Source organism: Pogoniulus pusillus, chromosome 9 (genome assembly GCF_015220805.1).
Source record: "Pogoniulus pusillus isolate bPogPus1 chromosome 9, bPogPus1.pri, whole genome shotgun sequence".
NCBI classification, from domain to species: Eukaryota; Metazoa; Chordata; class Aves; order Piciformes; family Lybiidae; genus Pogoniulus; species Pogoniulus pusillus.
In genome coordinates, this window is record NC_087272.1 from 34,062,237 (window position 1) to 34,087,701 (window position 25,465).

The 25,465-nt window shown below is 41.2% G+C and overlaps 1 protein-coding gene across 6 annotated transcripts in view; it reads left to right on the forward strand.

Annotated features, from left to right (window-relative positions):
* The window catches only part of N4BP2 (NEDD4 binding protein 2), a 48,209-nt gene that overhangs the window by 17,704 nt on the left and 5,040 nt on the right, over positions 1-25,465 (forward strand). For 3 of the 6 annotated variants that reach the window (XM_064149163.1, XM_064149164.1, XM_064149168.1), the window contains 13 exons: positions 610-734; positions 2,545-2,633; positions 4,588-4,664; positions 7,261-7,416; positions 8,546-10,827; positions 12,612-12,697; positions 13,671-13,713; positions 15,781-16,025; positions 17,483-17,601; positions 18,874-19,012; positions 19,116-19,301; positions 21,822-21,990; positions 24,756-24,879. In XM_064149163.1, coding sequence (XP_064005233.1) covers positions 610-734; positions 2,545-2,633; positions 4,588-4,664; positions 7,261-7,416; positions 8,546-10,827; positions 12,612-12,697; positions 13,671-13,713; positions 15,781-16,025; positions 17,483-17,601; positions 18,874-19,012; positions 19,116-19,301; positions 21,822-21,990; positions 24,756-24,879 — 3,840 coding nt within the window. Of the gene's footprint in view, positions 1-609; positions 735-2,544; positions 2,634-4,587; positions 4,665-7,260; positions 7,417-8,545; positions 10,828-12,611; positions 12,698-13,670; positions 13,714-15,780; positions 16,026-17,482; positions 17,602-18,873; positions 19,013-19,115; positions 19,302-19,432; positions 20,151-21,821; positions 21,991-24,755; positions 24,880-25,235; positions 25,312-25,465 lie in introns of those variants that run through there. The other 3 variants (XM_064149166.1, XM_064149165.1, XM_064149167.1) reach the window with 3 other exon arrangements.

The window sequence follows — 25,465 nt, forward strand, 5'->3', positions numbered from 1 at the left end:
TTCTGTTGCTGGCTAAAGGAGTTTATATCATGAGAAGATCACTGCAGTAGCATTAGCTCTGCTGTGTTCTCCCAGTCCCTGTTCAATTCCTGTGTTTCCTTCCAATAACGGGTGAAAATGTGCCAGCTCTTTACAGGCAAAAATTCCCTTCCACTGCAAGTAGCACTTGTGGAACTCCTAAGGTTGAATTCTTGGTTTCTTTTCTAACTCTCCAAAATCCTAGCTTGGTCTTAGATTCCTGGCAGCTGAAATATTTGATGCAGTTAAAGACTGTATGTGTGTTTGTGAAAATATGTCACTAGGTATAGATGGAAAAATACCTCCCTAGTTACTTTGAAATGAAACTTCTAGGGAGTCTCTGTCAACTCTTTGCCCTAGATATCCTCAGCATTTGGAAAAGGAGGGAAATGATTGTAGGTCATCTTTGCCTGGAGGTTGATTTCTTTTCTTGTGTTTGTGTTTTTCCTTAATCCTTACCTAAATTTGCTGCTTCTATTCCATATAATCTTGGTTTTGTGCAAGAGACAGAATACTTGTATATATGGTAGCAGATATCAGGGCTGGGCAGGAGAAGCAGGGAAAAGCTATTTACTTCTTGATCTTTCACAGGACTTTGCTTGAGGATAACCCAGATGGAATCATTCTGAGTACTGATGATTACTTTTGTAAAAATGGGCAATACCATTACGATCCTGATTGCTTAGGGGAAGCACATGACTGGAACAGGAAAAGAGGTGAGAAATAAATAAGGGATTAGGTTGCATGTTTACATTTCAAGGCTTGTGTGGTGTTGAAAAAGCTGCTTGTCTTGTAATTCCTGTGTCACAGGGCAACCATTTATCCCATCAGAGAAGGATTTTTCAGTCTGTATATGGAAAAATAATATGAGCAGAAACTTTGAAGTCACCTGTCTGTTGTGTGCTTTGCAATTAAAAATGCCAGTGTCATTGTCAAAAGTTGTTTGGTCCTCTTCTGTCATTGTGTTGGGTATTTTGGGTTGTGTTCCATTTCTGGAGTGGTGATCTGTACCATCTCCCAGAAATAACTTACTTTGAGATGAGCTTTTAGACATGCATTACTTACATGTGTAAGTCATGAGGACATTGATACGATTAACACACTCCTCTTGATTATTTCTTTCTCTTGAGCACTAAGTTGTTGGCAAATGTAAAACAAAATTGTAAGAGCAAACCAGAATAAGTGATTCTTTTTTTTCTTCCCATAATTACTATGTTTTTGATGCTGTCTCTTGCTAAGCTTGCCACAGACCTGTTCTTTTTAAGCTTTTATTTCATGGAAACATAGAATGTTAGTAGTTGGAAGGGACCTAGAAAGATCATGCAGTCCAAGCCCCCTGCCAGGGCATGGTCATCTAGAGTAGGTCACACAGGAACACGTCTCGGTGGGTTCTGAATGTCTCCAGAGAAGGAGCCTCCACAACCTCTCTGGGCAGCCTGTTTCAGTGTTTTGTCACACTCGCAGTGAAAAGTTTTTCCTTATGTTCATGTGAAATCTTCTCTGCTCTGTTCCCTTGCCCTATCATTGGACATCACTGAGAAGAGCCTTGCTCTGCCCTTCACATATTTATAAACATTAATGAGGTCACCTCTCAGTCTCCTCCTCCAAACTGAAGAGCCCCAGCTCCCGCAGCCTTTCCTCATAAGAGAGATGTTCCACTCTCTTTGTCATCTTTGTGGTTTTGCACTGGACTCTTTCAGGCAGTTCTCTCAGGTTGTTCTTGAACTGAGGGGCCCAGAACTGGACACAGTATTCCAGATAAGGCCTCACCAGGGCAGAGCAGAGGAGGAAGAGAACTTCTCTCGACCTGACCACAGCCCTTCTAATACACCCCAGGGTGCCATTTGCCTTCGTGACCACAAGGGCACATTGCTGGCTCATGGCCATTTGCTAAATTTGAATCATGGTCACTTTTCTACTGCTAGATTTGTGACCAGTGGAGAAATGAGTTAATAAGGAATGTATGATTCAGTGATAACTTTGGTCATTCAGACAGGTTGTAACATAGCTAAAGAAACATGGTGCTGTATCTGAAAGGTAGTGGCTCTAAACATTCCATTACTGTGTATTTGAATTACAATAATGCTTTTGATTTTTCATATTTTATACAGTTCACAGAGTGGACTAATCTTAAGACTGTTGTAAAGGCAAGAGTTTTGTATGCAACAAAGAAGTCCACTTTAAGGTGATCGTGTAGATATTTTTTTTAGTTTAATTTACTGATTGATTAATCACCTTGGTGCATTTTCCATCTGCATTTTCATTTCTTGATTATCATGCATATGTTACTTCAAAAGACCATATCTCAGTAGCTTTCTGTGTAAGTGGGGGGATTTCTAAAATAGAAGAGAGCCTTGAAACAGATCAACCTGTGGCAAGGGTTCTTTACACTGTGGTTAATCATTAAGGGTTATCTACTTAAAAAATAACATTACAAATGTAGAGAATGAGAATAAATCTTGTGTGTCCACCTTATTATAATGACATTAACTCCATCCCATTCTGTTGTATGTGTGTTTCTTTCAGCCAAAGAAGCTTTTGAAATGAGAATCTCTCCTATAATAATAGACAACACAAACATACAAGCATGGGAGATGAAGCCTTACGTTACTTTGGTCAGTATTACATTGGGATCAATGTGAAAAGGGGTTATTGACCAGCGTGACAACAACAGATTGTCTTTAAAAAGAGATTGTCTTTCTCAGACTAGTTGTTACTGCACAAGGAAGGCTGGAGTCAAGGAAAAAAAGTGTTGTGTGGAATCAGATTACTCAGTGTCATATCTATGCATGTCTGAGTGTTGACCTGGCCTGGCTTCTGAGTGACAAAGCCAAGTGCTTTGCACTGGAGAGCAAAAATAAACATCGTGGAGGAAATGGAGATGTCACAAAGGTCAGAAAGGACTACTCTCCGTTTCATCACCATCTCCACAAGGAGGAAAGGAAGGGTTATAGTTGTAGGTGACTCTCCTCTGAGGGAAACCGAGGATTCAATATGCTGGTCAGCCCTCCTCTTGGGGAAGTCTGCTACCTTCCTGGGGCTTGGGGTAAGGACATCACTAGGGAACTTACTAGCTTGCTATGCCCTTCAAACTACTACCTGTTAGTGCTGTTCAGTGTGGGTGGAGATGAAGCCACAACCTGTAGATCAAGAGTAATCAAAAGGCTTCAGAGCTATGGGGTGGTTGGTGAGGGAGACTAGAGCACAGGCTACTTTTTCCTCTTCCAGTAACAGTGACATTGGAAGAAATAGATAGACTTGGTCTATTAATACATCTCTCTGGTGTCACCACCACAGTTCTGGGTTTTTTCAATAATGGAATGGACTACACAGCAGTGGGCTTGCTGGCATTAGATGGGATTCACCTTTCTCAGAGGACTTCGCAGTGCTCAGTGGCAGAGCTTTTAAACCACCCTTTAAGAGGGAAGGATGTAACAAGCTGAGGAATGAGAAGCCACGGTTAGAGGGACAGGGTGCTAGTGTTGGAACAATCAACCCGTTTCTCTGAGGTGCTGGGGACAAGTCTTGAGGACAGAATCCAGGGGCTCCTGAGGTAATAGTCAACATGGAAACAATGATGAAATACTTCAGAGGAATTAAGTGTACTTCCTTTAAGAAGATGACATGGCCAACAACTCAACTAAGAATGTGACATGGGCAACAACCCAGCTGATTCTGATTAACAGAAATATATTGGAAGGAATATTCTAAAGTGGATCTAGGATTTCTCCTACCATGGTATAGAAACGCATCAGAGTGTGTACTGTGTCAAACTGACAGCTTTTGAGCAGATATTCCACATATGCTGCAGTTAGTAATGGATGGGACTTAGCACAGATGATTTTTATTAATATTAATTTTATGATTATTCTCCTTGTATTTCATAACAGTTGTCAATGTAATGGTTCTTTCATAAATGTAATTCTTGAGTTTGCTGTGTACTGAAACAAACACACAACACAAATTCTTCCAGGCAGTGCAGGGTTTGGCAAAGTGCTAAGAATTTTCTCTGCAAACAAGGAGAGGGAGAAGTGGCACAGTACTCACAGTGTTTCTCCTGATTAGATTTTGGCATGATGAAACTAGACCATATAAGGACCATTTACTTGCAGCCCACTCAAATTTCCATATGGCAGAAGGCTCTCCACAATAGCTGTGGTCCTGTGACTGGTTGCTGGCTCACATCTGGTCAGTTCTGAATGTAAGCAGTGAGCTTTTCTCTGTCTTGGAGAGGCTGTGTAGACATCTGTGTGCTTTACCTGGAAGAAGGAGTTTTGTAGTCCTGATTCAGAGATAAAACATCTAAAGGGATGATACAAAAGTGATTTTGATACCATTTTTTCCCATGTGATCGTGGCACACATTTAAACTTGCAGCAAGTGATGTGTGTGTGTGTATATATATGTCTTTTAAAATCATAGCTTCTATGAAATGGACCACTGAACAAATGTATGTTATTCCAAATATGTAACTGATTTTGGAAAATACAAAAAACAGCTTTAAAGAGGCTACCTGTGTGCTGCTTCATGGAAATAAGTGCTGTGTTTTCTTTTATCTTTCTTTATTCAGGCTCAGCAGTTCAAATACAAAGTCATGTTCCGAGAACCAGACACTTGGTGGAAGTTTAAACCAAAAGAACTTGAAAAGTAAGAAGCTTAAAAGGAAATTTCTTATTAGATTGCAGCTTTTTCACGGGCTCTAAACTAGGATTCTTAAAAAGGTGGGGGTGAACAGAGTGCCTGGTGAAGTAGCAAGGTAGCAGTCAAGATTTTTGCAATAAATAGCTTTTTGGTATTTTTTTTTTCTATAATATTAACTTTTGGGGAACTTTATTGTGAGATTCTTTTTTCTGTCACTTTATTCTAATTAGATAGAAAATCTGATTGTCATTAAGGGTTGGACTTGATGATCTGTGAGGTCTCTTCCAACCTTGGTGATACTGTGATACTGTGATTCTTTTGCATTTAAGGTGCAGCAACACTGCTTCTTTTAGGTCGCAAAAATGATGTCAGGTTGTGGTTGGTTTTACATCCAATTGCTCTGTTTTGTCTTGAAATGTTTCTGCTGTTGCTGTTTAAGGTGATCAGCACCTTATGGCCTGAGAGGAATAAACCAATGTGCATCACCCTTACTGTAACTTCTTTAGAATCACAGAGTGACAGAATGTAAGGGGTTGGAGGGGACCTTTACAGATCATGTGGTTCAATGCCCCTGTCAAAACAGGTCACACAGGAGTGGCATCCAGGCAGGTTTTGAAAGTCTCCAGAGAAACAGACTCCACAACATCTCTGGGCAGCCTGTTCCAGTGCTCTGGCACCCTCACAGTAAAATTTCTCCTCCTGTTGAGGTGGAACTTCCTGTGTTTCACCTTATACCTGTTGTTCCTTGTCCTACTACTGGGCATCACCAAAAAGAAACTGTCACCTTCATCTAATTTATCAGATCATCTCAGATACTTACTATAGACACTAATAAGATCCCCTCCCTGCCTTCTTTTCTCAAGACTGAACAGCTCCAGTTCCCTCAGTCTTTCTTCACAGGTGAGATGTTCAAGTCCCTTAATCATGCTTGTATGTCTCTACTGAGCAAGAGTAGTTTGTTCAGTCTTAAGAGGAGAATGTTAAGGAAGGATTGTATTGTCTTCAGGATTGTATTGTCTTCAGCTACCTTTTGAGAGGTTACAGAGAAGACTAGAAAGATCTCTTCTGAGAACTCTTCAGGGATAGGACAAAACAAACATGAACAAGTTGGAACTTAGGAAATTTTGGTTACATAAAAGAAAAAAAAAACACAGAACTTGTTTTGAGGGTGGTCAGGTGCTGAAGAAGTTTGCCCAGAGAGTTTGTAGGCTTTCAAAACTTGACAAGACAGATTCTGGACAAGCTCTACATCCTCTGAGTAGGAAGCTGGGCTGTGTGACCTCTTTCAACATAAATTATTTGGTGATGTTGCATGCTTAGCTTAAGGTTGGCCACTTCTCAGGTGAGGTAAAGAAGAACATTTTCTTTCATAAAGCAGAACTGAATTATTTTCTCCTCTACCTTCAATTTCCATTTTGCCATCCCTGGCAGAATTCACTTGTAGGAACTGCTGCAGAGTACCTTGTTAAATACCTTGGTGGCATTCAGTGAGAATTCCTAGCCAAATGTTGTCTAAGACAGTAGATGAATAGACTTTCCTCAAGGATTTCTTAGAAGGAAAACTGAATTCAGAAATCTTTGGTGCCCGGTTTGATATCCTGCATTGCTGTCAGGATCTGATGCGCCTTTCTGATACTTGAAGAAGATGCATTATCAGTGCAGTTTTAGATGCTGGTATTAAGCAAAACATCCTATTGCAGAAGAGGGCCACCGGGTGGGGTGGAGAAGTCAAGTAGAGCAGTCTGACATGTACCTTGTTTGGAGTGCCTTTAGTGCACTGACACAGAAAATTAGAATCACAGAATGGTGTAGGTAGGAAGGGACCTCAAAGATCCTCTAGTTCCAACCCCTTGCCATAGGCAGGGACACCTCCCGTTTAGAGGTGCTTCATAGCTTTTGCACTGCCCTCCTGAACTCTGATTAGTTTGTCTGTAAACCTTTGAAATTACTATGAAGTTATTCTCTTGTTGTAATACACGAATTACAACAAGAGCAGGGAGGTCATTCTGCCCCTGTACTCTGCACTGGTTAGACCACACCTTGAGTACTGGGTTCAGTTCTGGGCCCCCCAGTTTAGAAGGGACGTTGAGATGCTTGAGCGTGTCCAGAGAAGGGCGACGAGGCTGGGGAGAGGTCTTGAGCACAGCCCTACGAGGAGAGGCTGAGGGAGCTGGGATTGGTTAGCCTGGAGAAGAGGAGGCTCAGGGGTGACCTTATTGCTGTCTGCAACTACCTGAGGGGTGGTTGTGGCCAGGAGGAGGTTGCTCTCTTCTCTCAGGTGGCCAGCGCCAGAACAAGAAGACACAGCCTCAGGCTGCGCCAGGGGAGATTTAGGCTGGAGGTGAGGGGAAAGTTCTTCACTGAGAGAGTCATTGGACACTGGAATGGGCTGCCCGGGGAGGTGGTGGAGTCACCATCCCTGGAGCTGTTCAAGGCAAGATTGGACGTGGCACTTGGTGCCATGGTCTAGCCTTGAGCTCTGTGGTAAAGGGTTGGACTTGATGATCTGTGAGGTCTCTTCCAACCCTGATGATACTGTGATACTGTGATACTGTGAATCTGATATGTTTCTTTTTTCAGTGGTTTTCGTTTTGTTTCACAGGCGAAACATTCATGGTGTGCCTAAAGAGAAGATCAAACGGATGTTGGAGCGGTATGAGCGCTGCCTTTCTGTTAGCTCAATATTGAATTCTTCAGTTCCAGACAAATCAGACACTGCTGACTGCACTGAAGATCCTGGTCAGGAGGAAAGCCATAGGTTAGATGCTTTTAACTGGCTTTGTAGTCTATAACAAAAGAGCTGAAAATTGGAACTTTATAGCGACAGAACCTGGATAATGCTGCTGAACAGTGAATGCCTTAACAAAAGTAAAACAGTTAAATACTAAAAAGAAGCACACCATATAGTTTTCTTCATTTTGAAGAATTTCAGGACTTCTATAAATGAGCAATCAAGGGATTGAGTCAACTTGTTTGATGCTTTTGGGATCCTCCCAATATTGCTGTGTGTTACTTTCCAGTAAACCAATCTTGATTTGCTTTCTCTTATCTTAGAAATGTGCTGTTGGATGTATGTTTTGGGGACAGAAGAATAGAGTCCCAAATGCAAGCAAATAATTATTTCTGAGAGTATGTGTTGGTGTAAGATGATGTCTTTATAGGAGAAGATTAATTCTTCGTGCAGTTGCAATGAGTTACCTGCTTCCTTTTCAGTGTATTTAATTTAGGCTGTATACATGACTGGTTTATAGTGGCTAATCTGAATAATGCTCTATATGCATTATAATAATGCATAAGAAGTAATTTTATTGTAATTCTTACTTAATTTGTGTTTTTTTCCATGCTTAATGTATTTGACATGCAGTGAGCACTGATAGTTAATGTGTATGGTTGATTGTGAGCAATGGTACGACAAGAAATGGCACATCCTCTCCCAGTTAACTTCTGGACTCTATTTAGCATTGAATCATCAGGAGAGAGCAACAGTCAGTCAATAAAAGCACATTGCCCAGGTTTGCTGGGCTGAAGAAGGAAAAGTCTGGCAGCAGAGTGCTTTGGTATCTAGCTGAATGCTGGGAATGAGGGAAAATAAGCTCCTGAAGAAATATTCTTAGCCCCATGCTGAAGTACAAAAGGGATACTAACAAAGAAAAAAATCTTTGCTTAGCTCACTTCTTTAAAAGAAGTGTTGAGGTTAGGGCTAAGTCATTTTAAATTTGTTTTCCTCTCACTGGAGTTCTCCCAGGTGGATGGTTAGTATCTTAAAAGGTGGTTTCTGGTCTGTAATTTGAAGATATTAAATAGCCAAGCCAAAATGAAAAATGTGGACAAGTACTTTAAAGAAGGTTTGAAATTGGTTTTATCTTTCATTCCAATTTGTATTCCAGAAAGAGAGAGGCACATTCTGATGTAAAGGAAGAAAATCCTCCTGCTTTTGATGTGGAGCCTCTTGAACTAGCTGATGATAAAACTTTTCCCAGTACTTCTCTACCATTAGAAAGTAACTGTGATCCTGAACATCTTCAGAAAGAGGAAAAAGAGCTGGAAAATAACTCTATGGAACACAGTTCTGAAAACAGCGCTGTTCAAGATGGCTTGTGTGCCTCTAGTGTGGAAAAAGAGCTGCCCTTGGAGGAGAAAGAAGAAAGAGGAGAAAACCCAGAAAAAGACACTGGGACAGAAATAGATGAGGTTGATGTGACTGCCACTGAAGAGGCCATGTCTGTGCACACAGGAGGAATTGAGGAACAGGATGATACCAACATTCTCGAAGTTCAAACTGAAATTAAACTATCTGGTGAACTATGTGTGGAACCAAGCAGTTCAGCTTCAGACACATCAGGAAAACCAGAACTACTGAACTTCCTAGGTGACTGGCCTGTAGAGCAAACAATGGGACAGAGAGTCAAAAGAGCTAGAAGGCTAGAAAAAGCTCTGAACAGCGATAACGAGGGTAAAACTCCCACTCAGCAGCATCTGGAGTTAGGTGAAGAGCAAGTGGGCCTGACTGAGACCTGTACTGTTGGAAAAGGATGTGAGGAAGAAAATCTACCCTCTAGCTCTTCATCTGCAAATTCAAATAAAGTTATGTCTGAACTGCAAATGATAGAACATTGGCCTGTCTCAGGCTCGCTAGAACAGAGACAGCAAAGGTCAAGGAGAATGAGGAAGACGAGTCCCAATCAGTCTGATGAAGGTAAAAATGCTGAAGGTGACATTGATAGAAATGCTCTTGAGACTCTAGATGTGCTTCATGGGACACCTGAGATCACTGCAGAGCCAGCAAATACAGAGGGTTTGCATATGCACCAACCTGAAACAGTAGCCAGTGAAACAGCAGGAGAGAAAAAACTCCAGCAAAACAAGAGAATGAGGAAACATCACAAGTTAGCCCTCACTTTTGCAAACAATTTGCCCCATTCCAAAGAAGAGGAACACCTGTCTGTGCTTAACTCAGCAGAAGAGAAACAGGACATGAGTTCATGTAGACAAAAAAGTAGCTATTCACAGACTGAATCGCAAGACTTTGCTCTTCTCTGGAGATTAGAAAAGAAAATGCTTTTTCCTGAGACTACCAAAGTATTGCATGGCAGATTAGATGGCTTCAAACCCAAAGATGTAGCTAATGCCTCAGAATCTCAGGAAAAAATCCCCTATCGAGTTATGTATGACAGAAGCACATTTGTGGAAGAAAATGAACTTATCAATATTGATGAGTCTGAAAAGCTCAATATGCTCTGTAAGCTCTTTGAGTCTGTTTCATTTGAAGCTCTGAAAGATCTGTATGAAAGATGTAACAAAGACATAGACTGGGCCACGGGTCTGCTGTTAGACTCTGATGAGAAGTTATGCAAAGAGGTTGACACCGAATGCTTTCAAGTAAGAGAGGCTGAGACAGATGGTGCAGACCTTGATTTCAAGACAAGCACAAACTCTGATGAGAATCTCAAAGACCATGAGCAAGCACTGCAAGTAACTGGGGCTGGTGATGTCTCTGAGCCTTTGGAAGACAAGGACTCCTCAATCAGCCTTGCAGAAAGTAGGGCTACCAAAGCAACTGTGATGGATGCTAATGCGTCTGAGTGGTTGGCTGCTGCCTCTTTGAATGGATCAACAGAACTGCTGACTTCTGGAGATGCAGCCCTTAGAACTGATGCAGGCAGCTCAGCAGCTGATATCACTGAGCCATCTGTTCCAGGGAAGCAGAAGACAGAGTCTGAGAGTCCTGTTGAAGAAACTACAAATCAGCCATCAGTCTTAAAACTACATGCAGATTTCTGTATGCCCATGACTTTCCCTCATGGTCCTAACACAACTTATGCTGATTTGAAATGTGAATTAGATAATGAAAGTGATCATAACTCTTCAGAAAGCAATGCAGGGGATTCTACAGTGACTGCTTCCTTGCTAAGAATGGATCATACATCTTTGATGGGTCCTGGGAGCGATAAAGAACTGGAGATGCCTAAAGAAATGCAGGGGAGTTCCAGGGAGATAGGTGGTAAAGAAGAAATTGGAGCTCAAAGCTGGGATGGAACTAAAGCCAAGACACAACCTTCTAGACCAGCATCACGTGCAGCCTTCAGTATAGATTGTCTGGAGCTAACATTGCCTCCTGAACTGGCACTGCAACTGAAAGAAATATTTGGGCCTGTTGGCATTGATGCAGGTATGGGCCTAATTTTCTCCACATTTTTATGAAAAACCTCAGTTTGGGTAAAAAGAAACCTTTCTTCCCTTGCCTTTGTTTTTTTCACTTCATGCTTGATTTTTAGGGAACAATTTCATACAGTTCCTCGTGGCACTTTTGTTGCCTTCTGCCTTTTTGTCTTTTGTACATGCACATACTTTAATATCGTAGGAAAATGTATTGGCTTATTTGCATTTTGAGCAACAGACCTTTGAGCCTATATTCAAACTCTGAAGGGATATTGAAATGATGAGGAAGATGCAAATTATGCCTGGTTAGGAAAAAAGAAAGCTTTAGGCATTAGTTAAATTGGGGAAGGAAGAGATGAATGGTTTAGGGAGATGATGAAGTGCAGCTATACTTAAAAGATGAAAACAGACTAGTCTGCTGAGCGACTGTGATAAAGGAAGCTTTTAGCATCTTGAACATGGATCACAAAGTTAAAGACTGGTAGAAAAAAGAGGAGAAGCACAAGGAGTATTCAGCTTGCTTAGATTCTGTTTTGTTTTTTTCCCCCCTTTTTTTCTTTTTCCTTTTTTTCTCTTTTCTCCTAAAGATGACTTGATGTGAAGCTCAGGATGTCTGATTTATTGATGGGCTTGACTGATGACCTCTTTGTTTTCTGTGCCCACCTCTTTTATTTTTGTTAGCAAAAAATGTTTTATCATGTCTGCAATGTGCCCTGTCTTTTTATTTGCTATATATGTCTGCCTTTTGGGGTTTGAAAGAGTGAGAACCTTTTGGAAAGGATGTTATCATTATGATACCATGATACTTCCTGATGTTTCCCTTAGAGTTAGAAAGGATATTTGGAATGTGCTTCTCGGAGGTTTTATGTTTGAAAGGAGGGATGTGACTGCTGTTGGGCAGTGACGTTGTGCAACATAAAAGCAGGTGCACATAGTAATAAAAAATGGGAGTTCACAGTTTCTTGGGTGAAACTGGCTGTAAAATTAGCACTGGCTTTGTTAAAGAACATTCTGCTAGATAAGGCTGAGGGAGCTGGGATTGTTTAGCCTGGAGAAGAGGAGGCTCAGGGGTGATCTTATTGTTGTCTACAACTACCTGAGGGGTGGTTGTGGCCAGGAGGAGGTTGCTCTCTTCTCTCAGGTGGCCAGCACCAGAACAAGAGGACACAGCCTCAGGCTGCGCCAGGGGAAATTTAGGCTGGAGGTGAGGAGAAAGTTCTTCACTGAGAGAGTCATTGGACACTGGAATGGGCTGCCCGGGGAGGTGGTGGAGTCGCCGTCCCTGGAGCTGTTCAAGGCAGGATTGGATGTGGCACTTGGTGCCATGGTCTGGCCCTGAGCTCTGTGGTAAAGGGTTGGACTTGGTGATCTGTGAGGTCTCTTCCAACCCTGATGATACTGTGATAAATGGGGAAGAGGAGGGAAAACAGAGTTGTTCAAGTAGTCCTATTTCAACAAGATACAATTAAACTTAATTTTGGCAGGGATTTCTAATATTTCTGGAGTTTCAAGCATGAGATTATGAATTCATGTGGAATGCTTTTTTCTTATTTAACTGTTTTCCTTACCAATTTTTTTCCTTTAAAAGTTTTTTTCTTTTGTTTTTTAAGTTCTCCTCCTTCCCCTGCTCCTATTTAACTGGGCAGTTCCAGAAGTTTTTTTTCAGGCATGACACTTTGTGCAGACTGTCCTTAATTCAAATCACTGCTGTACTAGATTGCTGTACTTTAATTGCTTAGGTTTAATATTTTATGCAATGATTCAACAAATCTGTTTCTTTCTTTCTTCCCTAAGGTTCACTAACTATTGAGGATTGTGTGGTTCACATTGATCTGAATTTGGCAAAAATGATTCATGAAAAATGGAAGGAATCTATTCTGGTCAGTAGGTTTCTTACATTGCTGTCTATAACTACCTGAAGGGAGGCTGTAGTTAGATGTGGGTTGGTCTCTTCTCCCAGGCAACCAGCAATAGAACAAGGGGACACAGTCTCAAGTTGTGCTAGGGGAGGCATAGGCTGAATGTTAGGAGGAAGTTCTTCACAGAGAGAGTGATTTGCCATTGGAATGGGCTGCCCAGGGAGGTGGTGGAGGCACCGTCCCTGGAGGTCTTCAAGACTGGATGAGGCACTTAGTGCCATGGTCTAGTTGATTGGATAGGGCTGGGTGCTATGTTGGACTGGATGAGCTTGGAGGTCTCTTCCAACCTGGTTGATGCTATGATTCTGTGGTTTTATATGGCATGGCCTGCTTGTGCTTTGAGAAACCCTTTTTGCCTCATGTTGCTGTAAGATATAATCATCTTTGTGAGAACAGTGATAAAACACAATAGTAGCTTGTAAAATATGTCAGAATTATCAGAGCTGTTGAAAGACAGTTGGAAGGATGAAGATACAGCAAATCATGAGTGCCTTATCATGAGACCAAGATCCCTAAAAAAGGAGGATCATAATGCACAATTTTACTTTGGCATTAATGAAAAATTCCACTGGCCAAAAATGATAACTGGAGGCTTTTGGGCATGTAAAAAGAGTTTTTTTGACTAGTATGTATACAAAACATCTGCATGTACATTAATTGAGAGGAGTTCTCTAACCTCCATTCCTTCAGAGCCTTACAAAGCTCGAAGTACATCTTTTGACAGAATTTTTGTTTGGTTTATCTAATTAAGGATATGAAATCTTAGCAGTGGGGCATGTTGCTGTAGCTTGCATTTTTGGAGAGATAGTGTCTTCCATTATTTGGAAGCTGGCTTACGTAGAAACTAACACTTGCAAAGTTCCACTGCCAAATTTATAGCTAGCTTATAACATTCTGTTTTATTTATTTTATTCTGCTTACTGTTTTTATTTAGAAGCGCCAGAGGAAAGATGAATCATGTAAGTTGTCTGCAGAAGGTAGAGTATGACTTTCTCTTAAATGCAAAAACATTTAGTTCTCATTATAATTTTAATTATTTCAGACTTCAGGAAGATTGCAAATACTCTGTCTACAGAAAGTTGATGGATTCAGTTATTAAGATCAGCTGTTCCTGTGATGGTTTGGGCTCTTACCCGCCCCCCCACACTTTGTATTTGCCCCAGCTAACTCAGACGGACCCTGGGAATATAGATGAAGCAATTTATTTACAGCTAGCAGAATTTACAAGCAGCTATTTACAATATATACAGTTATGTACAATTATATACAGAAATATACAAAGGATAAACAATACAAAAGCACAACTCCCCTCCCAGAAACTTGAGTCCCCAGGAGGGGCTTTCAAACCACCCCAACACCTCCCCTGGCCCTCTCAACCTTACCCCAGTTCTCAGGAAGAAGAGAGGTGCGGCCAAGAGGTTAGGGAGCAAGGTTAGTAGGAGCAGGGTTAATGAGATGTGACCAGGTCTGAAGGCAAAGGCAGAAGAAGAAGACAAAATGGAGAAAGTTTACTTCTTCCCAGAGCTCTCAGCGAGGCTGTGAGAGAAGTTGACATCAATTGTTTTCATTTCACTGCCCGTTATCAAGTTCTTATACCAAAACATTCTAGCTTGCTTCTAACTAGCACAGTTCCATTTATTGTCCCTCTACTCTGCCCTGGTGAGACTGCATCTGGAGTACTGTGTCCAGTTCTGGGCCCCCCAGTTCAAGAGGGACATAGAAGTGTTTGAGAGAGTCCAGTGCAGAGCCACAAAGATGATGAAGGGAATGGAACATCTCTCTTGTGAGGAGAGGCTGAGGGAGATGGAGCTTTACTGCATGGAGAGGAGCGTGAAGGGTGATCTCAATCATGTTTATAAATATGTAAAGAGGAGGATGGACCCAGGCTCTGCTGGATGATGACAGGACAAGGGCCATTGGGTGGATGCTGAGGCATAGGAAGTTTCATGTAAACATGAGGAGGAATTTATTTCACTGTGAGGGTGACAGAACACTGGAAAAGGCTGCCCAGGGAAGTTGTGGAGTCTTGATCTCTGGAGATATTCAGAACCCACCTGGACACATTCCATGTGATCTGGTATAGATGATCCTGCTCTGGCAGGAGGGTTGGACTGAATGAGCTTTTGAGGTCCCTTCCAACCCTTGACATTCTGTGATTCTGTGTGATTTTTTTAAGGAGGTGTGTGCAGGGAAAATAAGTCAATTAGAAGAGGAATCACTATTCCCAGGTAGATGAAAGCAAAGAGCCAATCATTCTGTGTACTTCAGAGAACTTCAAGAGAAGCTCTTGTTGGATCAGAGAGTCATTTGGTAGGGTTTTTGTAATGTCTTTGGCAAGAAAAGGTGTGGCCAGACAAATACTAGCAGAGGAAGATTTCTTCAGGTGAAGGAAGAAGGTCAGGAATACAACTTTTACACATTTTTGAACTAATCAGATGAATCGATTGTGTCAGGAAGATGCATGTCCTTGTCCAGAAAGTGTTAAACTCTGTCAGTCCAGTTTTCATTTACTTTCTTCTGGGAACGTCCCTCTCCAGAAGAAACCACACTAATCTTGCTTGAGACCTGGGTGAAGACTTGCAAGTGGATGCAAACCCTCCCTGTGAATGACCAAACAGTGCTGTTAACATTCACTTGTAGGAGTGAAAAACAAGATTGTTAAGCATCTGCCCTTAATTTGTAGAGGAAAGGTCAATAAATATGTAAACAGAGTCAATAATTCTCTCTAAAAAGCAAAGAACCCACCCACACACTTAAAGCATGTGCAAGGTAGTTTACAGCTGTTAAGATAAGCCTTGACACTTCCAAAACTTAGCAGGGTGTGTGATGATGATTTTACTTTTGTTTTACAAAGCAGATAAAGATATCAGACAGTCTTTGGAAAATAGAAGGGAGGAAGGTGAAAACAATGTGCTGATTTCTGCTTTAGAGTTGTTAATATTGTAAGAAAGTTCGAACCAACTAGGTTGAAAAAATTGTTTTGGCTTTGCTTGTATAAATAAGCTAATAATTGTTTTGTCACCTTATTTTTATTGCTTTTGAAGGTCCTACTGTGATTCAGCAAATAGATACAGATGACTCAGAAATGCTGTTATCTCAGAATGCAGACAGTAAAATACAGAAGAAAAAAATGAGCTGGGTTTCAGGCTCATCTAATGACATGCAGACTGAAGAACCAGCAACAGCACACGTTTTTCCTTTTATGGATCACTGGAATGCTCAGATTCAGAAAGTTTCTCTCAGACAAATAATTTCTGAAGAAATAGCTATGCAGGAGAAACAGGACCTGGTATGGATAGCATCACTTTTTAATGCAGTTTAAATTCGTTACTATTAATGAAACAGAATGTCTTACCTGGTGACTCATCTTTGTGCTGCTGATTACAGCCTGAATTGGTGAGGCAAATGCATGCCAATTAGAGCTGTTGATTACAGTCGTGCAGGAGTTTGCTTGTGGTAGATGTTTCTGGTTTCTAAAACATAAATCTAATTTTAAAATGTCATATTTTGGTTGTTTCACAAACAGCTGGTGGTGTGTTTCACTATACAGGTTAGCATTTTGTGTTTGGTTGAATCGTTTTTTGATTGCTCACTTAAAAGCAAAGGTTGATGTGAATCCCCACACTTTTCATTGTGAAAACAGTATCAACATGGTTACAGTTTAGCTCCGTGCCTCGTTTGTTTAAAAGTGGATTGAATTGACTTTAATATTTTCTCTAAGGAGAACCCACAACATTCCTAACAGATAAGACATTAAAGAAGTACTGGAGGTTAATCTCAAACAGGTTTCTGTACCCACTTGTCAGAAAACAGCCCTTTTTTAAGAGACTTTTCATCAGTTCTGTGTCTCCCACACAGTGCCCATACCCTCTCTGGTCGCCATCTGCATCACGCTGCCCTCTACTGCCCAGCACTTGTTCAGAACAGGCATTTTTCTTCCTGATTGTCTCTAATAAGTAGCTGTCCTAAGAAAAAAAGAGGAGCTTTGCTTCTGCTGGCAAGGAAGAATTGGCTGGATTAGCCTGTACTTTGGAACAATGAGTTGTGGATTCTTTCTTTGAACTGCATGCATGTGGCTGGCTGATAATAACAACTGTGATGTCCACAGCTTTATTTTCAGTTTGGATTCATGGAACTTGGCTTTGTTTTGACTGCATTTTGGCTTTTAGAATTTAAGTATTAGAAAGATCAAGGCGATTAATTCTGGGCTATAATTATGTTCCTTCTCAGCATGACTTCACAGATATGAATATTTATCACAGTACAGCTTCAGATACACCAAAACAAATTTTCTTAATGCTGTTTAATAATGAAATATTTCAACTCCAGGCCCTCAACATAGAGAAGTGAGGTGGACTTTGCACAAGCTTAGAAGCGAGGTGGACTTTGCACAAGCTTAGCATGGGGCTAGATAGACCAGCAGGGAACACACTCCAAAACTTAAGTTCTTCCTAAACAATCCTCTTTTATCCAAGTTATGAGAGAGCTCCAGCTGAGTCACTCCAACTGTCTGCAGAGACTGCAGTGCTGTATAATACAAGTCACCTGTCCCTACTGCATTCCTATCGAATCAGTGTGTGGCAGGTGGCTGCTGGCATGTTGTTGTGGCTGTGGGTGCACACTTCTGAGTAGAGGGTTTTTTTGTTTGCTCTTAACAAGTAACAGAAAAGTTGGATTGGCTCCACTGTTTGCTGTATTTTGTCCTAATCAAGAATTTGTCATCTATTTCCTTTGTCTTCTATGTAGAATCGTGTTCCTTCTCTGTCTCGAAAAGACTGTGCTGCTAAACTAAAGGAGAAGCAGCTTTTTGAGATGTTTCCAACTATTAATCAAAGTTTCTTAATGGATATCTTCAAGGACAACAAGTAAGAAATGTTTAAAGTTCTTTGTGAAAATGGTGACACTCTGTGTGTACAGTTTCCATCACAAATACTCAGGGTTAAGAAGCTGCTACAGAATGGCTTTTGTAGAACCTAAGTGAAGGTGAAACTAGCTGGTCTTAAAAAACCTCTGTGTATAGATTTGCTGCCTTTGTTTTTTTGTGAGTAGACAGTTTCTCTCGCTGGGAGAAGACTCTCTCTGGCTACAGACCTCTGACTTTTGACTTCTGTCAGTTGGTGGAACTTAGGGATTTGCTCTAGAGCTGTGGTTTAAATCAAGTGAAGGATTTAGTGGGGGTGGTAACAGTGGTTTCACAGAAAGTGGCATCTGCCCAAGAGGAAAACTGCCATCACCAGATGATAGTTGTGGGTACTTTCCTGGTTACTAGAGCAGTTCAGCAGCTCTGAAGGAATGAGCCAACTCTTCCTGGTGATATTATCTTTTCTGCTTTATATTTCTGGGGTATGCTTAACTCCCAAGCTCCTAAGGATGAACCTTTTTAAAAGAGAAACTTCTTTCTTCCTTGGACAGTTCAGTGTCTGTCTCTACATATGGGTTTGTATACCTTCTTGTCAGCTTTTCTGCTAATCCAGGTTGTTACCTAAACTTCTCCTTGTGGGATGTTTAAAATACATCCTTCATCCATCTCTGTAGCTCAAACATTTCACCACCTTTGTTTTTCACCTTCTAAATTGTCTTCATAGAGTTGCTTTTCACAAATTCTGTGTTTACTTTTGGTCAGTCTTCCTCTTGTCTGCTTAATGAACAGCAAAACGAATAAAGAAGAGGGTTTCTTAGAAATCTGATGGCATCTGATGTCCTGTTCTTATTTCATTAAATATGAGGATTTTCCTGCATAATGGTTTTAGAAAACTGAGCTGGTATTAAACCAGTTTGTACTGTCTATCCCTGACCAGAGCAAATAAAAGATGAAGTAACTTATCCAGCCCCTAAAGCAGTATTTGCTTCTAAAGTAATGTCTATGATTAAGGTAGGATGCAGTTTGCTTAAGTATTTTGTTGTCCTTACAATACTGAAGTGCTCCTCAGTTCTTTATTAGTCAACCAAGACTGCATGTATGTTGATGCAGTACAGTAACTCTGCAAGACTTACTGTGATAAGGTGGAAAATTCCATTCCAGTGCTTTATTTCCATTATGCTTCTGTGCCAATATCAAGGTGTGTAATATGCATTTTAATAACTGGAGCAGCTGTTAATGCATTTGTGAAGTCACAGATTTTACTTATTCTTTACAGCTATTCCTTAGAACAAACTGAACAATTTCTGAACTGTGTTCTGGAGGCAGATCCTGTAAAAACAGTTATAGCTCAAGAAAGTGTTCAGCAAAATGAACTTGGTTCTTCTTACAGTGCTACAAAGAGCCGGGAGAAGAAGGTATTTTTATTTTTACCACTAGTAGTTACAAACAAATCCAAAGCTATGCTAATGGAAACACCCTACAGTGCATACTTAGCTTCAACATTGCAATTTCTTACAGGCAAAAAAGAGTAAGGAAGAGGATGATCCTTTGAGTGAAGCATTCCAAGATTTTGAGTATCCAGAATATGAGGATTTAAGAGCAGAAGCTTTTTGTCACCAGCGAAAGAGACAGGAGTGTTTGAAAAAGGCTGGGGAGGCCTATCGCATGGGTATGAAGCCTGTGGCAGCATTTTATGCACATCAGGTAAACAGAAGTACTGTGCTTTTGGCCTGAATTAAGAGAGAAACTTAAATCCTGAGTGATCAGAAAAACACTATGCCTACTGGAGTTTATGCATTTGCTCAATTACTCTTCCCTGTGTGTGTTATGTTCAGAATCACCTTACAAGTAAACTCCCTTTCACCAGCGTGATACTGATGCAGGATGCTCTGTCAGCTGTGAGAGGTCTCACATCCACATACTTGTAAGCACCAAGCTTTGTGTCCAAATGGTGTGGTCAGCTTCATTCTTGTGTGACATGGACTGCAACAAACATCAGGTTTTGAATCCTCTGTGTGTCTGTTGCATTCCTATCCCTTGGTGATGAACTGGTTTTAGATGTATCTTTTGTACTTTTTATGAATCAGACAAGTATTAAGATGTGAGTTTTGCTCAGAGTCTTGCTTCATCCTTCACAAATCTTGGGCAAGGTTGCCATTTGCTGTCTTTACTTCCTTGTTCTGACTCCTTTTATGGCTGCAGTTTGTCCTGGACTTGGATAAAGCTGGTGTGGAATGCTATGCTTTCTGCCATCCATTTTGGCATTTGAAGTGTAGATCTGCCGATTGGTCTTACGTGCTCTGGCCTTGAAGCACAGGCTCTATGGTCTTGGATCAAGCACATTTCTCAGTATATATATAAGTTTGAATGCTGCTGATTGCTATTGGCCATATTCTTGATTTTAAAACATCAGCTGTTCTTCCAACCCTTCCTGTTTCTTGATGCCTTCACGTGAGACCCTGTACACTTCATTCAGATGACTCCTAGAAGTTCTGTTACAAATGTCTTCAAAGGCTGTGGTGCCATGTGAAAATTCAGTAAGAATTCACATTATAGAGGCATTTATCTCTGAATCATATCTAAATGATCAAGGGGTTGGAGCACCTTTGCTAGGAGGACAGGCTGAGGGAGCTGGGGTTGTTCAGCCTGGAGAAGAGAAGGCTCTGGGAGACCCAATAACGACTTTCCAGTACCTGAAGGGGGCCTACAAGAAGGATGGAGAGAGACTGTTTGCAAAGGGCTACAGTGGCAGGACGAGAAGCAGTGGCTTCAAACTAGAGAAAGGTAGATTTAGATTGGGTGTCATAAACATGTTCTTTACTGTGAGGCTGGTAGACCACTGGAACAGGTTGCCCAGGGAGGTAGTTGAAGGCCCATCCCTTGAGATAATCAAGGTGAGGCTCAACAGGGCTCTGGACAATGTGGTTTAGTTGAGGATGTCCCTGTTTACTGCAAGGGTGTTGGACTAGGTGACCTTTGGAGGTTACTGCCAACCCAGACCATTCTATGATTCTATGAAACTATGAATCTGATTCTAACAGAACAAAACTATAAGAGTGAATCACTTGAATTTTCTTTCATGCAGTTGTTATAATATATCACTCTAAATGTTTAGATTGTTACTATGCATGTGGGAAATATTGATTATTGATCTTTATAATGAACTTTTATGTTCTTGGTTTATGCATTTTTGCAGTTTGGAGAGATTCTAAACAAAGGCCTGCATGATTTTAAATAACCTTGTGTCTTACTCTTGTTCTTACAAGTACAGTCTGGAAACGTTGTATTTTCTTTTGGTAATTAGAAGACAAACTAAGCTACTTTTATTAATGAAAAAGACTTGATGCTTGGTGGCCTTAGTTGGTGTATGTGGTCTGATAGTAATACACTCTGGATGATCCATTTTAAGAGAGTAATTTCTGTTCCACTGAGCCCTTGTCAGTCTAAGATCCAGAGTTAAATCTTCTAACCCTTTTCAGGCTGTGCCTACAGATCTTTGAAGACATAATTTGTTGCTTCAGCCTCTCAGATATTATACCTTTGAGATTCATGGGAGGAATTGTTGGTACTTGTTCACTGTGTAATGAGAAGAAGCCTGTAGCGCTCCTAGCCCCTAATTCCAGTGCTGACCTTGTCAGTCATAAAGGATCTGTCAAAAGTATTAGGAAGGATAATAGGCAACCATTTAAAAATAATTAATAAATATAAATCAATAATAATTTAGAAAGTAGTCATGTTTGCTCCTGGCTTGACTTTTTAAGGTATGCATTCAGAAGAATTCACCTCAACTCAGCAGCTTTTCCTGGGCTTTGGGGCAGTTTCTCTGACATGGTTTCATTGAATTTGTAGCAAAACACTTGCAGAGGGTAAAACTGTAATGTCAGGAGAAGAAATCTGAAAATCAGCATGAAGTGTAACTTTTTAGCTTATGTAAAGACCTCAGGTTTTGTGCCTTTTCTGCCTTCACCCCCACACCTTTCTTGTAAGGCTTTTGTTCTAATTTTTGCTTTGTACCAGCTTTGAGTAGTTCCTTAAGAACATGAAATACCCTTGTGAGTAGGTCTCACTGAGCTGCTTCCACAAGTTCTGTTGTGGTTGTAAATTTTACTGCTTCAAGCTGTGAGCTAAAAGCCCCCTGCCAGTGCTGTCATTGTGAACCCAAAGAGCACTGTGGAGCTTAGATCCTGTCTCGGTGTGTAACAGTTGCTGTGCTTATGAATAAAGGGTCGCCTGCACGAGCAGAAGATGAAAGAAGCCAACCATGCTGCCGCCGTGCAGATCTTTGAGAAAGTAAATACTGCCTTGCTGCCTATGAATGTGCTGGATCTGCATGGGCTCCATGTGGATGAAGCTGTGAATCAGTTGTCCAGAGTGCTGCAGGAAAAAACTGAAGGTAGGAATAAGCTAATAATTCCTGCCCCCTAAAAGTTACTCTCCTTATTTTCTGTGAAAGAATTATCTTATATGGCAATCTCATAGAATCAGCCAGGTTGGAAGAGACCTCCAAGATCATCCAGTCCAACCTAGCACCCAGCCCTAACCAATCAACTAGACCATGGCACTAAGTGCCTCATCCAGGCTTTTCTTGAAGACCCCCAGGGACGGTGCCTCCACCACCTCCCTGGGCAGCCCATTCCAATGGGAAATCACTCTCTATGTGAAGAACTTCTTCCTAACATCCAGCCTATACCTACCCTGGCATCAAAGAGAATGAAGGGAATTTTAATAACATTTGAAAACAGCTGGTTTGTGTGTTGCTTTATCTTCAGAGTTCTTTTTGTTCTCAATCTTGCACTCCTGCCCTCTGCTTCTGTTCAAATATTTTTCCTTTTGTTTTACCCTCTACTTTGTTTGTTGAGGAGTCAATCTGTCCTTCCTGGAATTTTTAACAAAGGTAATAATGCAGGCATTTGTGTCACTTTTACATTGCTTAGCCAGAACTAAGAGAGCCAGTGGCATCCTGGCCTGGATCAGGAACAGTGTGGCCAGTAGGACAAGGGAGGTTATTCTTCCCCTGTACTCAGCACTGGTCAGGCCACACCTTGAGTCCTGTGTCCAGTTCTGGGCCACTCAATTCAAGAGAGATGTTGAGGTGCTGGAATGTGTCCAGAGAAGGGAGGCAAAGCTGGTGAGGGGCCTGGAATACAAACCCTATGAGGAGAGGCTGAGGGAGCTGGGCCTGTTTAGCCTAGAGAAGAGGAGGCTCAGGGGTGACCTCATTGCTGTCTACAGCTACCTGAAGGGACATTGTAGCCAGGTGGGGGGTGGCCTCTTCTCCCAGGCAACCAGCAACAGAACAAGGGGACACAGTCTCAAGTTGTGCCGGGGAAAGTCTAGGCTGGATGTTAGGAGGAAGTTCTTCCCAGAGAGAGTGATTGGCATTGGAATGGGCTGCCCATGGAGGTAGTGGAGGCACCGTCCCTGGAGGTGTTCAAGAAAAGCCTGGATGAGGCACTTAGTGCCATGGTCTGGTTGACTGGCTAGGGCTGGGTGCTAGGTTGGACTGGCTGATCTTGGAGGTCTCTTCCAACCTGGTTGATTCTATGATTCTAAGTTGCTTTTTTAATCTGTTGAAAAACAAAATTACATTGGAATTCTAGCCACAGCGATGATACTGTCTTCAATTTTGAGTTGAGAGTCTGTGATGTGAGTTATCTTCCAGTATTTTCCATATTGATTTGTCAGCAGGATCTCTTGAGATCAGACCACTGCTGCTTTCATAAATGTCATTTTGTGTAGTTTTGCTTGAGGGCCTGTGGTTTTTGTTGTTTTTTTTTCTCCCAGTGGAGTGTTAAAGTACTTCATGAGTGTTCTGCTGTAAAAAGATAGATTTTCTGCAATATTAGCTTACCTTATAAATTTAAGTACACCAGGAATGCTCTTAGGAGATATTTCTTACTCTTACAAGATATTTCTCACACGATTTATCGCTGCACAAACCTGATTTTTTGAAACACCTACTACACATAATAGAAATGGAAGTGTTCAGTGGGGCCTAAGATAATTCTTTTTCTTTCAATACACATCAGAGGTAATTGATTTACTTTATTTTCTGCTACTCCTAAAATGACATTTGTATTCTTTAAGCTGTAACCTAATGCTGTTTAGAGTTAAACTTCTTGAGCTGCACTTAAATGAGAAGTCCTGTAATGATGATTGGAGGACCCTATTCTAGAAGAAAAATGTTTATTGCAGTGTGCATATATGAGAAAAGGATCAATGCCAGGCACTTTGTACTGGCAGAATTGACAGTAAACTAATTTAAAACGCAAGTAAAATTAAGCAAGACAGAAAAAATATGAACTGATACTCTTGAACTGGCAAAATTTAGCTTATCTGAATCCAGTTGGATTTTTATTTTTAACTCGTTTTTTTAAACTCTTCATCAGTTTAAGTTGTGGTAATCTTTGGGAGAAGAGGAGAAGAGCAATTCCTGTTGTCAGGGCTAGATACCCTAAAAAAGCTCATGATCGTGACTTGCTGATTTAACAAAGCAGAAGTTAGCCCAGCTGGGCTGCCCTAGGAGGCGGTGGAGTCACCATCCCTGGAGGTGTTCAAGAAAAGCCTGGATGAGGCACTTGGTGCCATGGTCTGGTTGACTGGATAGGGCTGGGGGATAGGTTGGACTGGATGATCTTGGAGGTCTCTTCCAACCTGGTTCATTCTGTGATGACTTAAATGTCAAAAAACAATGTGGATTTGTACTTTTCCCCTTCTTCCTTTACCCATTAAAATTATTTCTTGATTCACATTAAGATGAAACACAACACAGTAACGAGTAGCATCCATTTAAAATCAGCTAAATTACACCCCCATCTTTTAATTTTGTAGCATTAATTTACACCACAGGATGTAAATTCCAAATGAGGATTAGGCAATAGAGGCAGTAAAGCTGCTGTGAAATGGGAAGGATTTTGTGTTGATCTCACCATGCATATTTCAGGCAATCTAGATTAAAAAGCTGACTCTTTTTTCGGGATGTCTTTCTCAAAGGAGGGGGGAAATGGTTGTGTTTCTGTAAACGATGCAGAGCTAGCTTAGGAAAGCAAAGTTCTAAGTCACTAGTGAGAGTTCTTAGGAGAATGGGTGGCAAGGTTAAGCTGCATGCCAGGTCTCTGCTGGAGGCAGTGTTAACCGTTGCAATCCCTGCTGTTACAGAGTACCAGCAGGCTGGTGGTAAACCGTATCTCTGTGTCATCACGGGAAGAGGAAGCCATAGTCAGGGAGGAGTTGCTCGCATCAGACCAGCAGCTATCAGATACCTCACAAGCCACAACTTCAGGTGAGTTTAGATTTTGGTACTGATACTTTTTTTCTCTTAACCCACATTTAACTGAAGTTAGTTTTAGAATACTGTTGAACTACTAAACAGATCAAGGCAGGTCTGCTGTCTCACAGCACAGACTGTCCTTTATGTCAGATCCTTTACTGGGAGATAGATGAGAACACTATGAATTAAACTTATCTAACAGTTTAACTACATATTTCTATTCAGGGTTGCTAACTTTACTGTAAGAAGTTGTTAATCCTGCTTTTCCTTGGTCTCCAATACCTGCTGTAGGTCTCAGCTGCTTATGTGGGACAGCAGTTTAGCAGGTTTGGGCTGCCATCAGTGTGTTTGCTGCTTTTTCTTTACAGGAGTGTGTGAAGGTGAGACTCAGAAATAGCAAAGACCTTCCTGTCCCATTTCCTTCTTACTTTGAACAGAACAAAGGGAGAAAATCTGTTTTGAAAGAAGAGGGAATGAAAAGGGAGCATGAAGAGAGGAGCAGAATGAATTAGAACCAAGAACATTGGGCAGCTTTTTACAATCTTCCTCTTAGTTCCTGCTGTTTCCAGCTATTCACCGCTCCAGAGCCTGAAATCCT